The sequence below is a fragment of the Phyllostomus discolor genome, chromosome 3 (assembly GCF_004126475.2).
Source record: "Phyllostomus discolor isolate MPI-MPIP mPhyDis1 chromosome 3, mPhyDis1.pri.v3, whole genome shotgun sequence".
In the NCBI taxonomy this organism is placed as follows: domain Eukaryota; kingdom Metazoa; phylum Chordata; class Mammalia; order Chiroptera; family Phyllostomidae; genus Phyllostomus; species Phyllostomus discolor.
In genome coordinates, this window is record NC_040905.2 from 66,831,505 (window position 1) to 66,848,231 (window position 16,727).

The window sequence follows — 16,727 nt, forward strand, 5'->3', positions numbered from 1 at the left end:
AAGGGAAGGAATAATAAACTCAATAGTCCTTCCCATCTCCTGTATTCTCCTGCAGGGGAGTGGGAGAGAGGCAAAAACCTGACACTACCAGGACTCATGTAATTTTCTCTCAACTACTGCTTGCTGACCTCCATGCCCGCCCTTCTGGCAGGCCTCTAAAAACAGCTGGCCTAATTAGGAGGTACAATCGTAGGTCCATAGTGATGGCTGAAATGATCAGTTCCCAGGCAGGTCAACGCTCCCTTGAGCTGATTTCTTATAGACTTACTTAGTTCCTGACTTTACAGTTATTCTTCCATTGGTGATGGGATTACATCCTGATAAATCCATTGTAAATTTCAAATATCCTAAATCAAAAATACATTTAATACACCTAATTTCCTGGCCTACCTTAAACATGTTCAGAACACTACAGTAGCCTAAAATTGGGCAAAATCATCTAACACAAAACCTATTTTATAAAAAAGTGTTGAATACCTCCTGTAATTTATTGGCTACTGAATTGCAAGTGAAAAATAGAATGGTTGCAGGGGTGGGTACTCACCATAAACGTGCACAGCTGAAAGCACACTGGGCTGAACAACGTTCAAAACATTGAAGTAAAACAAAAAATGCTGGCCACACAGCACACTGTGGAGTACCAGCTGTTTACTCTATGGATCTGCGGCTGACTGGGATCCGCCACTTGTTTCCCCTGCCCAACATCGTGAAAGTGTCACACTGGATATCACTACCCTGGGAAAAGATCAAAGTTCAAAGTATGGTTTCTACTGAATGTTTATTGCTTTCCCACCATTATAAAATTGAAAAATCACATGTCAAACCATTGTAAGTCAGGGACCATATGTCAAACCTCACAACAGGCAGCCCTGTGGCACATTACCATCAAGGCTTGCTCAAGAGTGTCATGTTCTTGGCTTTTCATGGCATGGGCAATTCTTGTCTTCAGGTAAGTGCATCTACTCCTCTAAGGCTTCCTGGGTATTGTGGTACCTAGGCCTAAGCCAGGAACCAAATTCTGTGTTCCTTTCCTCCCTCAAAATATTGCTGTACATACCCCAGTCTGATGGGACTGAACTCAGCAAGCATCCAATTAGGGAGGAGATATCGGAATCCTTTCTTAGAAACATCCTTATCCCTAGCATGACCCCAGCAATGTTTAAAAAAAAATGTTTGTAATATCATTTCCTCTTTACAAATCAATTCTATTGGGGTATGATTTACTTATAGCAAAAACACCTTCTTTTAATATGTATAGTTCAACAATTAAAAAAAAAGACACTGACATTGCCAACACAGGAAATAGTCCTGCCATGCCCTTTTGCTGATGCAATGTTAACTATTTCTCCAATGCTAATTTCCTGGGTTAGATAATTGCTCTATGGACATGTAAACTGTTAACATTAGGGGGAGCCTAGGATAAGCTTATAGGAAAATTCTTTGTACTTTTTAAAAAGTTTTTATAAGTCTAAAACTATTACAAAACAAAGTTTTAAAAATTCAGACAAGCTGACTCAAAAAAGAAGAAATTAGGGTGTCAATTATTGAGGGTGGTTTTGTAGTATAAATTAATTTTAGCTAAAACATTAATATGTTCTGATCCAATGTACTAATTCAATTTTTAAAATATGGTCTTTTATTTACTTTTGATCACTCACATATAATGTATAAGTTAATGTTTATTGTTTGGGGCACACACACACACACAAAAAAATGAAGGAGCCTGAATGTGTTGTAGTGAGGGGCAAAAGAACATTACATCTCAAATTAATGTCCAGTCTGATCCCTTTAAAACTATTATATGACTTTGATAACCTGATGAATTAAATGTAACTTTTCCAAAACACTATTTTTGCAGTGTTAGGTATTTCACAACCCACCATCTGCTCATATGAATTTTACATATCCATCTTTCATACATGAATACTATTGTGTGGAGAATTTTTGTATGTATTTCATAAAGTATGTGGTTTACATTGAGTTATACATCTGTTGAGAAACCAGAAATCACCAGATTAACTAAATCACATTGAGCAAGTTCAAGAGTACACTGGTTTTCCCTCTCCAACCATCATTTGTGTGTGTAGTCATAACCAGATCAATCATTTCAAAATCCATATAATTTAATAAGGTTAAACACACACAAAAAAATCTAGTATAAAGTCTGATTTTAAGGAAGTCATGAATATACATTTTGCATAATTATTTACAATAAAAAATCTGGAAAGAAAATAGAGCTAAAGTTTTATGTATATTTTCCTCCAATTTACAAAACTAAATCAACTGTATACAGTTTTCTCCCTGTATAAGTTTTATGCATAGATTTCTTACAGTAAGAAAATCCAAAATGTTAAAAAATGTTAAAAATAAGACATATGGAGTTAATTGCATTGATTAAAAAATCACCACAGGTCAACTTACAGATCCAAGCTTATTTAAAAATTATTAAAAATTATGAAAAACACAGATTATGAAAAATTGTTTTAAAAGTTGCATAATACCAACCCATATAATCTAGGTGAACCTGAAAGTATAAACAATATTTATAAATTACAGTAGTGTCTATACTGCCTTATTATGAAAGGAGGTATTTTTTGTAAATATGTACATTATAAATAAGAGACTGACTTCCTTCAAGTGCCAAAATTTTTACTTTGACCATTACTAAAATGTTTGTAAAATGTATCACAAAATGAGTACTTAGAATACAATAAAATCCTTGATAACTAAAACCATTAAGTATGCCAATTATTCAGTGACTTGTTCATCCAACTATTTTTATGTGTGGAGTTATTTTTTTTTCTTTTCTTAATTAAGTGGCCTTAGAAGACTGTTTTATGATTCTGTTCCCTCTTGCTGTTGTTTCACATTTCTATCAATGAGTTCCTCAGAATTTGCCGTTATTTTACATCTAGATAATTTTTCTATTCAATTCCCTGTTTCCACACACAGACACAGAAAACCTGAACTCTCCTTTTGGTTGGTCCCCACAGGGAGCAGCACCTGAAACGCGCTGGGTTGAGGGGAAGGGAGATTGCCTCTGATTGAGGTATCGTGTGTTTGTTCCCCGCTACCTTGCACTGTGTCTTTGGTTGCTGTGAATTTCCTGCTTCCCAAGTTCCTGGGTTTTTGACTACACATCTAGCCTCAGTCTCTGATTTTTCTGTGCTCTTGGTTTAAGTGTTTCTGACTCTCTGATTCCTGACCCACTGCTCCTCTAATTCTCTCATAGTCAAGAGTGCTTGCTTGCCTAACTTTAATTCATTCCTTTCTGTATTTAATTAATAAATGCTACTAGTTTCTGGAATCACCATTGGCCACAGATTACCATGGAATATAATCTGCAAATTCTGTGAATTACCAGTGTGTCTAATCCTGGTTTCCTACCACGCCTTAACTCTCAGTTTGTTATCCTGATCACAGTGTATACTGTGTATACACAGTGTATACAACACACTAATTGTAAAAAAGCTAACCTTATTAAATTAGAAACTTTATTTCACAAAAATGTCAAATGGGTGGGAATGAATATTTTTCTTAATCGGTAAAATTCTTGACCAGGCAGAAGTCATTTTTGTTGATGTTCATTGATCTATTTTCTCCACATTCTGAGTAGACAAAGGTGGCTGAAGTCTGATCTGAATAAATGCAGCGTTGTAATATCAGACAATTGCAGCACTTTATCTCTCAGATAAATGGATCAGTTAAAGAATGTGTTTTAATCAAACAATAATAGGACATCCTAACTTATAAGCACAGCACTATTTTAGTGCTATAAGGAAAGTACTAATCAGTTTTTTAAATGATAAAAATGAAAGTCCTACCTAAACATTAATCATTCATTAAAAAGTCTTTTCAAAGAAAACAATAAAGTGCATCTAAATCATTAAAAAAGTTTTTTGTATCTAATTGGCACTTTTCTTTGCTGAAACTGGTACTTGCCTCTGGAAGATATATAACTGAACAACACTATCACAGATTCATATAAAGAGGTTCAGTGTTATGAACCAGCAATATCAATAAATTACCTCCTGGATTTTTTGAGTTAAAGTGAAAATAAGTATACAATGTTGATATTTCTAAATTCACTATATACTGGGACACAAAGAAGGTAATTAACATATATCCTAATAGTTCTCTAAATTTCTGTGATAAAAGACATATTAGTATATGTAAATTGAAAAAATATTATTTAGCTGGTTTTAAATTCATGGGCTTTCAATAATAGTTTTTGAAACTCATCACACATGAATTTAATTAAATTCTTACTCCATAAATTGTAACTAATCATTAGCTTTTTTTCTCTGCCTTAGTTTATATTAGTTGGGAATTTCATACTGAGACGATGAGAAGAGTGTGTGTGTGTGTGTTGAGGCTTTTGGTGGATTTTGAAGGCACAGATCTGTTTCTTATTACATTAAAACAAAACAAGTAAAAGTCCATACATACACCATAAATATACAGAAAACACACTGAATTATAAAACACCCATTTTTAAAATGATTGTCCCTATTGAGAACATAATGCTGCGATGTACATTCTCCTAGGTGGAGGCCAGTTTTCCAGCTGTCAAACAGTCCGCTCGCTTTCTCCTTCATCCTTCGTCATCCCCTACTTTGTTGAAGTCACATTCCACTGAAGCAGTAGTCATAGCTTTGTTCAAATTTTGAAATGATACATCTGTTTCTAATGGTGGTGGTTTATACAAAAAGACTGCAAGTCCATTGAAGAAAATGGTGATAACTTTACAAGTAACACCTAAATATAAAAAGAAAAATTAATCATACATTTGGGCCTTTAATTACTAAAGAAACCAATTCTCATTGGAAAATTCTTCACAACTAGGAACTCTACATTATAGAGAAATGTATAAGCACTATAATTCTATGTTTTATTTGTTTATTTTTACCCTCACCTGAGGATGTTTTCATTGATTTTTAGAGAAAGGAAGAGGGAAGGGGGGAGAGAGAAAAAAAAATCCATGTGAGAGATAAACATCATCGATTGGTTGCCTTTTTACGCATCCCAACTGGGGACCAAATCTGCAACCTAGGTGTGCTGACCCAGAACAGAACCCACAGTCTTTCAGTGAACGGGATTACACTCCAACCAACTGAGCCAGCAGGCCAGGGCTAGTCATATGTTTTCAATTTTTAGAACTTTAGGAAGAATGGTGATATTCCTCAATAAAAATGTTGTAGGCATTTCAATGAAGTAGGCTATATTATTTTTCTAAACAATAAAAGTATACAATTATTTTATTCTTGTTTATAATCGTACATTGTTGTAAAATAAGTATTCTATAGAATGAAGTAAATCCATGTTCCATACCTAACTTTACTAATACAATCCCACACCTATAAAAAATTACAAGCAACCACGTCAATGACAAAGGAAAACAGCTTACAACATCCTTGAACCTGAAATAAAGTTACTGAATTTTCATGTTCATGATGAAAAATAACTCTAAAAATAAAAAAAAAAACTTTGGAGTTCTTAGGAGAAAGCCCCTATGAGAATATATCACATTTAATACTTAACCAAAATTACTTTTAAGTATCAACTAAAAATATACAACATCAAGATTCGCTTTACCAGCTTGATTTGTTTTCAAACAACTCAGAACCTGAGCTCAGTTCTATGAAGAGAAACATGATCTGGCTATAGCACCTGCATTTAAGTTCCAGTCGGATAAGCTAAATGGCCTTACAACATAGTTTTTGCAAGGTAGCTACTTTGTGTTAATCATTAATATTTTACTCAAAATGTGCATGTGAAAAACAGCAGTGCTCAAGGCACTAAGTAGTTCTAGATTCATAGGAAGGTTAATTACATAAGCACTACTGTTACAATGTTTTTGAAAAATTTAAAGGTATATATGTTTTAGGGGAAAAAAATCTCACATTCACCACAGTAGGAAAAGGAACAATTCATTATCTATGTCTTTTGGTGAAACAGTACAAACCTAATCAATTAAAATTTTAAACATAAAAACATATTGAATAAAAAAATGTTTTTTAGCAGGAAAAAGTGACAGGAAGATTAATTTTGCCTATTCTGGTCAGTATTTACTGCCAATTTTTTAATTGTGTACTTTTAATTATGTACTTATTTCTTCAGTGGATATTTTACTACTCTGTCATCATAAATTCAGACAGCACACTCTGAGTTTAAATACATTAAGAGCAATATGCTATCTTAATACATGTAGCCAAAGTAATTGTGATCACAATTGCAGTGAAAATCACACATTATGCAAATATATATATATATATTTTCTATCTAGGATTTCTGTTTTAAAATATTCTAAAATATTTTAAAATGTTTTAAAATTTTTATCTCACTCTTACAAAATAGATGCATTACTCTGCTTCCTTAATCTTAATTTTTATTTATTGCTTAACCAAGACTACATAAAACAGACTGCAAAAGGCAAAAAGGGTTAAACATCATGGCTCATTTTCTAAGCTTACAAAAAGGTTTCTTATAACATGCCTTGGGGCCAGACACTCCCCTGCCTTAGCTCCATGTGCTTTCCAGAGCCTAGGTACCTAGATGAAATCATTCCAGAGTTTCTAAGAATTCTTCAGTTTTTGTGAGATTTCTGTAGAAGAGTTTGAGAGAAGATGTTAAAAGAAAATTTTATGATATGTGATGTAATGAAAGCTAAAATGTTATTTTCTTTTTTTATTCTACACTGAATCTTGCTGTCCGACTCCAGGTAAAGCCTTTTCTTACCTGAGGATACCTGATCTCTGCTTCAGGACTATAGGGCAGACCAACAGCACAGACTGAACATTTCAACACCTAAGTAACAATTGTTTTGTCTCATAACATCATCGATAGAATCTAACAATAATTGTTTTGTCTCATAACATCATCAATAGAATCTAAAGTTATCGTGGTAAGTCACTACTTACTTATGGCCACTAGCATACGGGCCATCTTGATGTTATCATAAATCCAGCAAGCTCCTTTAATTCCACATTCATTGATATCCCAGAGAACACATGTGCTGTCTATTGCAACACCAAAAACAATTGGTCCTGGTATTGAGCCTAGGAGAATTATATGTGAAATACACATGGGCAAAGATTAGTTTATAGTTATAGATTTTTGTTTGTGATTACACATATATTTTATGTAAATGAGAGTAGGTATTAAATCTATCCATTTAAGCAAAAAATGATTGACTTTGGCTACCTATTTTTACTTGAAAACTGTGTGAGCAGCAATTCTTTAAAAAGTCATAAAGCATAACTTTTAATGAATTTGTGTTATTCCAATACTCAATAACTAATTTGTCTGTGGAAAACATCTGTCCACTTGCAAATCAATCAGTTCATGTACAATTAGTAGGGATATAAAGAAAAATAAGCAAAAATGCCAAAATAATTATATATTAACTACACATTTCTAATCAATTAAAGTTTATTTTAATAAAAATCTCTACCATATATTGCATTAATATTAAGTAAATATTTTCATTCACTGCTTTTCTAATTTAATAAATGTGTATTTGTAATTTGCTATTACAATTTTTTAAAAATCTAAATAAATTACGAATGCACAAAGTAAGTGCTAAGAACAGTGTGTATACTATATGTTGTATGTCTCTATGCATACATATACACCCATACTGACATATATGTATGTGCATGAGAATGCACAACATGTGTACCCACGAACATTGATCTAATATGCCTAGTGCTGCTATTTGAAACACACCCACCCCCACCCCCTGTGGGAGGGCAGAAGGTAAGGAACTTTCACATAATTAAAGAGCTTCCAATAGTCAAAAATCAAGCACACGATTTGAGGCGGTATTGCTCAGACAGAGATTTCGACCACGTCCAGCCTATTCTTTTGCGACCTGTGACACTACAGAGTGAAGAGGGCACTGGGCTGAGTGAGGGGACCTCGTCCTGCTCTCATTTGCACCATGAATTGTGTGACTAGGGGCAAATCCCTGAATCTCTCCGGGCCTTCATCTACTCATCTGAAAAGTGGGAAAGTTGGTGCAGGTGACCTCTAGTGTTCCTACTTTTGTTTTTTAGGTTATCTTAATATTATGTGCATAATACTGTGTGTATAAGTATAAACATATAACATTGTGCATAATATAATGTTTTTCTTTCTTATTCTTCCTACATCTAGAACCTTATAAAATTTTCTGGTATAAATTCTTTCTCCCATCAATCTTAACTAATGTTCACTGCTGATATAACATAATCATGTCCCAAACAGAGGCAAATGCAGGAAGAAAATAAAGTTAGTTATAAATAAGATTTTGTCATAATTTGTGCTGGTAATAAGTTTTATGTGAATAGAAAAACATGTCTCTTACTCTATTAGAAATACATCAATGATCATATATTTCAAATAAATATAATCTTTAAGGTTATATTTGCAACAGAATTGGAAAATATATTTAACTAATCAGATAGGCAAAAAGTAAAGTCATTATCTTGTTATGTGATATACAAACAATACATCTTGAATACTGGAAAACAGTTTCTTTAATGACATTTATGTAGTTTTTTAGTGGGTTTAATTAATCACTTTCTTGGTACATACCCAAAATGAACAAATCAATAACACTAATGAACAAAAATAATCAAGTTACTAATGAGTTAAGAAAAGTGGCATACCTAATAATCGAAGCACCATAAACTGTATTCCCAACGCCAGAGACCGCTGCCTTTGATTAACACACCTAGGGGCAGTGAAAACACACGAGGCCAAAAACAGTTGTACAGTTCATTCACTATTTGAGCAAATTCATTTTTATACCTGGATAGCATTTCTAGATTAAAGTAAATGCATGCACATGAAAAACAACATGTTATTTGCAACAGTTTATAACTTTCAAATTTTCAAAAATTATAAAAGGAGGAAAATATTTTCTGAACTAAAATACTGCCAATAACACCAAAAAGAGTCAAATAAATGTTAACAGATATACTGAAACTGTATGAATTTTAACAAATGTAAAGGAAAAAGAGTATTTATTAATAAGACCTATGTTGACTATTGCTGAATTCACAGGTCACATGACTTTAGTTTCAAGCAAATAATTCTTACCCTCTTACTAAGTTTGAGACAGAAATCATACCTATGGGATAAGAGTATAAATTGGAGACAGGGTAAAATGGTTGCTGAGGCTCATTTGATTCGACGATAACTTTGATTCAACAATAACAACAGTCTAACATGAGTAAGACATGATGCTGGGACATGAGAATCAGATGTGGATTAAGGAGATCAACTACTCCTTAAAAACAAATTTGCAGTTGGAAGGTAACATAGATAATGTTTTTTTCAAAATATTTTTTACAAAGATCTGAGCACTTTATTTTCTTATATTTAAGTTTGTTTTTTTTTTTACTGCAGTTGGCATACAATATATTTCAGGCATATAACATAGTGATTCAACATTTGTATACTTTATGATGTGATCACCAGACTAAGTATAGCAACCATCTGTCACCGTACAGTTATTAAATATTGTTGACTATATTCCCTGTGGCATGCACTATATCTTTGTAGCTTATTTATTTTGTCACAGAGAATTTGTACCTCTTACTCCCCTTTACCTTGTTCACTTATCCTCCCACCCTTCCCCCACCCCCTGGCAATCATCAATTTGTTCTGTTTCTAGAATCTGTTTTTTTTTTTAAGATTCCATATGTAGGTAGAATCATAAGGTATTCATCTTCCTCTGTCTCACTTATGCACTCAGCATAATCCCCTCTATGTCCATCTACATGGTCACAAATGGCAAGATTTCGTTCTTTTTTATTGCTAAGTAATATTCCACTGTATGTATGTATGTAATTAATCACATCTTTATCCATTCATCTATTGATAAACAACTAAGTAGTGTGGCCATTGTGGGGGGGTAGGGGGCATAAGGGGACTAAGCGGTAATGAAAAAAATACAATTAAATTTTTAAAAAATAAAATGAAGTGAAAAAATCCAATTAAAAGTTTACAAAGACAACAGACAGGCATTTCTCTAAAGAAGACATAGAGATGCTCAACATCACTAATCATCAGAAATGCAAATCAAAACCACAAGGAGATATCACCATACCTGTCAGAAGGGCTAGCATCAAACACTCAACAAATAACAAGTACTGGCAAGTACATGGAGAAGACAGAACTCTCCTGCACTGTTGAGACAGTAAATTGGCACAGCCACTGTGGAAAACAGTATGAAAACTTTCCCCAAAATTAAAAATAGACTGCTGTATTCCACAGCAATTCCACTTCTGGGTGTTCATTTGAAGAAATCCAAAACACTAATACAAAAACATGTATGCACTCCTGTGTTCACTGCAGCACTATTTACAAGATCCAAAATAATTTTTTTTAAAGCATATTCTCTATTCTCTAAATGGCTCCATTTTCCATGTAGTGTGAGATTAACAGACTAATGTTTTTAGACAGAGTCCCTAAAACTTGCACTCATCGAAAGTATGTAAAAAAAAGGTATCAAGGAAGCAAAACTGAAAAGGGAAAAAGCCAGAGTTTGTTAGAAAAGAAATAGGAAGATTGAAGCGCTTATGGAAAGGGAGATGGGAAATATTTTTATAAAGTGGTGTGGATAGCAGAAGAGCAACCAAAAGCACAAAACACTGTGAAAAGCTAGGCAACAGTTAGCTTTTTATCTATTAGCACAGTTTACAGGAAGGTTTAATATCACAGCACCTGCAGTATAAGGTAGAATGCATGTCATTCTGACTCTGACATACATGGAGTGCATTGTGTTTCCATCACACTCAAATCCAATTGAACATATTTCCAGCTTACAACAAAGCTGCTTCATGAAAGAAGCAGAGAAACTAACATCAAACACATAACAGGTGGGCAATGTTAGGACACTTTCACATTCATGATTTCATTTAAACCTCATACATCTGAGACTCAATGAAGTAGCATTTTTAATAGCATCAAACCAATGATCTTGTAAGGGCTGAATCAACATTAGAACCAATGGTCAGTGTAAACCCCAAGTGAACCCTTGAGTCCATTTTTTGTTAATTCAACACATTGCCTTAGGGATGGCAAATTTCAAAATACAATACATACCTTAGGATGGACACAGTTATAGGAGTGCCAGCCATAAAGGTAAAAACAATTGCAGCAAAGAAAATGCCAAGAAATATGGGCAAACTTGTACATCGAGTTTCACATTTTCCAGCTTTAGCTTCAAAACCAAAACTTCCTCCAGTAGGTGTTATTTCTGTTTTCATTTCAATACAGGAACAGTTATAATATACCTAGAATATTAGACATAAAAATACCAAAAGTGTTTATCTAGAAAACATGTTTTATCACTGTAAGTGAGGTCATCTCTAGACATGGCTCTCTCTCTCTTAAACAGTCTTAATACATACACAACCAAGAACGCCGAGAAAGAGTAATTAACCCAGAGAAGCTGAGCTGGGGAAAACAGGCAGCCATATTCATGAAGTAGAACCACCTGTGTTTGACATTTGTGTCCACTAGTTCAACTTGTAACCTATTATTGATTCAAGACTTACAAAACAAATTGAAAAGAATCTAACAATTATGTTATCGCACACATTCTAGGGTGCTTTGAATTGATCATAATTGTTCAAATACTTTTCCTGCTTGCTTTCTTCTTTTCCATTATAGGACACACAAAAAAAATGAGCATGCACACTGACAATCTCTCCATTGCACTAGTTTAAAAGAACAAACACTATAAGTTTAACAATTGATTCAGTAAAATTCATCAATATATCACAAGAGTTTGGGGGGGGTGCTGCTTTCAACTGAACCTTTTTACTATAATTGTTTAACTTTTATGAATTGCTTAACTAAAAGCAAACTTTCTCCCTCTTATGATGCGATATTTATGACATTCAGAAACTAAAGGTTATTAAATTATCTGGAAGGTTATTTTATACATAAGAAACATGTTCACTATTTAATTGATATATATACACACATATGCATATAAATTAGGAACGTGAAATGTTGGAAGGCAACATGTCAACAAATCACAGCATTACTTTTGTATGAAGACATTCAGACATTTTAAAGGTGGGCAGCATTATTTTTTAAAGGCTTTTTACATCTCAACTCCATCCTTAATGTAAACCTTCTTGGGGCACTAAAGGTGTCCTGTGGCCACTGGCACTGATTCAGGACACCCAGACAGGCAAAGGACACCCCCAAAACAGACTACTTTATATTCAGCCATCAGACATATCAAAATAAAGTAATTCAGCCTTTAAAAATTTTTAGAAGAAAAACTGAGAATAGTTTTTTCTGTTATGATGAAAGTTTAGAACTGTCTTACATTAAAAAGTATATGTTTGCCTACATATAGTTGCTGTTAGTCAGCATCTGTTTTTTGTGGTTTGGGTCACTGATGTGAAATATAAAACTAATATGTCCGTAAAGAAATGTGCATAGTTGTTTATTATATTATTATCAATGAATTTGCTTATTTGAAATATTCTATAGGGAAAAATCCTTAGAAAAACTGAGGCATTACTTGAATAGTTGGACATAAAAAAGCCAGGACAAGTAGAAAATTTGGAAGTCAAAACAACTTGCTTTTCCTCAACAATCCCTAGAAGACAATTTGATGTTTAAAATAGCAATTATAGTATTTGGTAAAAAAAATGTAAATATCAAATTAATCACATCAGAATAACTAATACCACTTCAAACAGGCTTCTTATTATTTACTTAGTTATTCTCAGTTTTCTTGTGCAGGATAATATTTGTACCTATAAATTTTACTATGTAAGTAAAACCCTTTCCTTAACTTCCATGTCATAATCCTTCAATTAGAGTCAGTTAATAGCATTTATTGAGTTATGATTCTACGATATACATCATGCTTTTTATAACTAACAGAAACATCTAATTTTCTAAACCTATTTTGAAACTGAAGCAATCTTAGATATCCTCTGTTTGGAAGATATGATAGCTCTAGGTTTGGGGATTTAAAAATATTCCTGATGTCTTTTATTGATTTTCATAGGCATGTCATGGTAGTGATCTAATTAGTATTCCGAGGATTAAAAATACACCTAGTCATGTTTATCAGAGGTCTGCTATCACTCAACATGGTCTTTTTTTTTTTTTTTTGCACATTTTTCAATGTTCTTAGGTGGTCATTTTAAGAGCTGTAAGCTAGGTAATATGAAAAAAAAAAGTACATTGTTTTTCACATTCTGGGTTACCCTCTCTAGGAAGATCAAATTCTTGTCTGTTGAGAAAAATGTTTAATATATTTATCACCTGCAAAATTTAATTAAATATATGCATATGTATGTATAAATATATTTATGTATGTACATATGAACATACAACTGTTTATAACCACATACACATAGATATATACATTTATGTTAGTTTTAGAAGAAATCTGAAGTGATTTTATAGATTATTTCAAAGAATTATTTCTCCTTATTTATACAGAAATCTTTTCTTGCAATCTTAAATTTGCCTTCAGAAAAAGGAATGCTATTTCACTAGTCCATATTTCAAATATTCAAGACTGTGCCGTTTTGTCATCTTATGCATTGTGGTATCATATCATAGTATATATTCCCCTCAGCTCTTGTTAGTGTTATCACATTATTTATTAATACCTAAGATATTATATAGTATTAGTATATGAATATTATGAATATTATTTGTTCCCAAAGTTCTTAAATATAGCTAAAATAAAATCCTCAGTTTGTACATGTAGTACCATAAAATTCTATTGGATTCTCTTAAAACTATTTAGCTGTACTTAAAAAACATATCTAGATAAACTGATATGCATTCTAGTCCAAAATTAAAAGTAAATGTGTACTTGAGAATGAGTTAATGATTTGGGTACTTTTTAATGAATCCATGGTGCACCAAATAAAAGCAATAAATATTTATGATATTTCTACTATATTCATTGTAGTTAGTAAGAATAGGAAAATTCTCTGACTTGAAGGGAGGTGTATAGTTGAGAAAAAATAAAACAATGTGAAGTGGTAAATAATATTTAAATAAAATAATGTTACAAGGATGTGATTGCCAAGTTAATTTTTCAATGATAATTGCATCTGTAATATAAAAGAAGACTCCCTGTTGGACTGGTCCAGTTTTGTGGTTTTGTTTTTGTTTTGTTAAGGCAAAAACAGTTCACATGAGATCTACTCTTTTAACAAATCCTAAGTGTATGATACATAATTGTTGACTACAGGTACAACGTTGCACAGCAGAGCTCTGAAGCCTATCCATGTCAGTGACTGAAACTTTATGCCTGGTTTCTGAGTGGAGGAGGTGGGCCAGGAAGGAAGGAATAGAAACTGTGTAATTCCATGAGAGAGACTGAGGAGGCCATCCATAAAAGCAGAAACATTGCCTCATTAAGGTAGAGTAGCAGACACAAGTTACCTCTGGTCGTCTTTCTGAAACAGAATTTTTACAGCCTGCAAAGCAGGGAGAAAAATATTGGACTCCATCTCTGCCACAGACAGGATAATAACGGGACCGCATGCAGTTACAATTGGCATTACAAGGAGTGGTCAAGTTTCCCAGGTCTCCTGTCCTGTCAACAGGAAATGAAAGATGGGCAAATCATCTATGTTATAGCATTTAGTGAACAGTTCAGAAGCATTGTCCTATCTTTGCATTTAGTCATTGATTCACTCACTCAGCATATATTTAATTACTAAATAAATAAAATAAATGTCTTTTCCCATAGATCTTAGCTTCTTTTGGAAGAGAGAGGCAGTAGAAACAATAGCTATATTTTTGGTCTGTTAGTGATAAGTAAAATAGGCAGAGAAAGCAAAAATAATTTCTCATTTGATACCAGAAAACTTCTTTTTGTAGGAGGAGGGCAAGGGATCTGGTTCTGGGGACTTTAGGATGTTCAGCAGCATCCTGGGCCTGTACCCACCAGATACCAGTAACATCCCCTCAGTTGAGACAACTGAAATGTCTCCAGATATTGCCTAATATTCTAGGAGTGCAGGAAAAATTTCAAATCTGGAAGGATGAATAAAATCACGTTCAACATATTCATTTTATCAACTGGAAAACTGAGGCCCAGAGAAATTAACTTAGTATTTTTCTTTATTTGCCAAATATAATACTCCTGGTTCTCAGGCCAATGTTATTCTATTTTGCCTCTTAATAGTAAGCAACACCTTTGGAAATATAAAGGGTTGCCCTAGGCGAAGACATTTCTCCAAACACTTATTTATTCATTGGTTCAGCCAACATATATTGAGCAAGTGCTCGACCTATGCTAGGTGTTGGGAATACAACGCTGAGTAAGATAGTCACTGTCCTCAAAGATTTCTATCTAGGAATAGAGATGGATACATACTTACATACATCTGGTGAGTGTGGCTATAAATATATACTGAATGTATTTTAGAAGCACTGGGGAATAACACTTGAAATAAGCCAACATGTAGATAAGAGGGTTTGAAAGAGCAACTGCCTGAGATGAGCTTTAAAGTATAAGTAAGAGTTAGCTGGGTAAATGGAGAAGGTGAAGGTTACTTCAGAGAAGCTGGTACAAAGGCATAATGCTGAGAAATATCTCCCAACACAGAAAAATGTGAATGATGTCTGAGGCAGAGAGTGACAGATGTCAGTAGAGAGGAGTCAAGGGCCAAATTATTGAGGGCCTGCTGGACCTTGTTAAAAACATTGAGCTTTTTGACCTATTTTGAAAAGGTAATCAAACTATTTTTGGACTGGACAGTGACTGTCAAAAGCACATTATAAATAATAATCCCAGGAGTTATACAGAGTATGAATTTTAAGGAAAGGGACCAGTTACAATACCACAAACAACAAGTTATGATAATGTATAGGAGAACTAAAATAGAACACTTGGCTAAGACAAACAGATTTGAGAAATATTTTATAGAGTCAGTAAGATTTTGTGTTTGAGTGATTGAATCCATATTCAGAACAGAAGAGTCAAGAGTGACTCCTAGTGTTCAACCTAGCTTTTTGATAGAGAACTAGTTTGGGGGGCAAGATGTTTGGTTTTATGCATACTGAAATTAAGAGTCTCCAATTTGGTGAAGAAATCTGGCTGGGAGCTAGACCTCTTACTGCTAATTTGCATACACCCATAGCTGAAACCATGAGAATGATAAGATCAACTATTCAAACAGTGTAGCATGAGGACAGTACAGAAGTCTTGGACATCCACTTACTTCATGAATACATAGTGAGTGCAAATAACATGCTAGAGCCAAAGTGGTGAAAATATAGTTAAAAGAAATAAAAAGGTAGAGATAGATAGATAAAGGGAAAGAAGGAGGAAGATAAAGAAAGGGAAGGGAGAAGGGAAGGACAGATAAAAATCTTCCATCATGAAACTATCTTGCACTCGGCATGAAAAAAAGTACATTAGTGATTTTTCTAAGTATTAAAAGGTAATAATTGCTATGTTGGAAAATGATATTTAAGGAGTAGGAGGAGAACGAGAAATTCATAACAGAAATAGATCACACAATAGAAAACAAACTGGAAACAAATCAGTGGGGAGTTTGAAGGAAAGGATGGTCAAAGAATAAATCTTAAATAATTTGTCAGTCTACCTAGATACTCTTCTGCTTCCAGGGGCCCCTAACCTCCGGGCTGCGGATTAGTACCGGTCTGGGCCTGTTAGGAACTGAACTGCACAGCAGGAGATGAACTTGAATGTAACACACTTGAATAATCTG

General features: G+C 33.6%; 1 protein-coding gene across 1 annotated transcript in view; it reads right to left on the reverse strand.

The window, feature by feature from the left end:
• Window positions 1-1,613: 1,613 nt before the first annotated feature.
• SLCO4C1 (solute carrier organic anion transporter family member 4C1) overlaps window positions 1,614-16,727 on the reverse strand; it is a 59,158-nt gene continuing 44,044 nt past the window's right edge. The window contains 5 exon segments of the mRNA XM_028518161.2: window positions 1,614-4,758; window positions 6,921-7,058; window positions 8,652-8,716; window positions 11,095-11,285; window positions 14,428-14,581. Of these exon segments, the coding sequence (XP_028373962.1) occupies window positions 4,595-4,758; window positions 6,921-7,058; window positions 8,652-8,716; window positions 11,095-11,285; window positions 14,428-14,581 (712 nt within the window). The 3' untranslated portion in view covers window positions 1,614-4,594.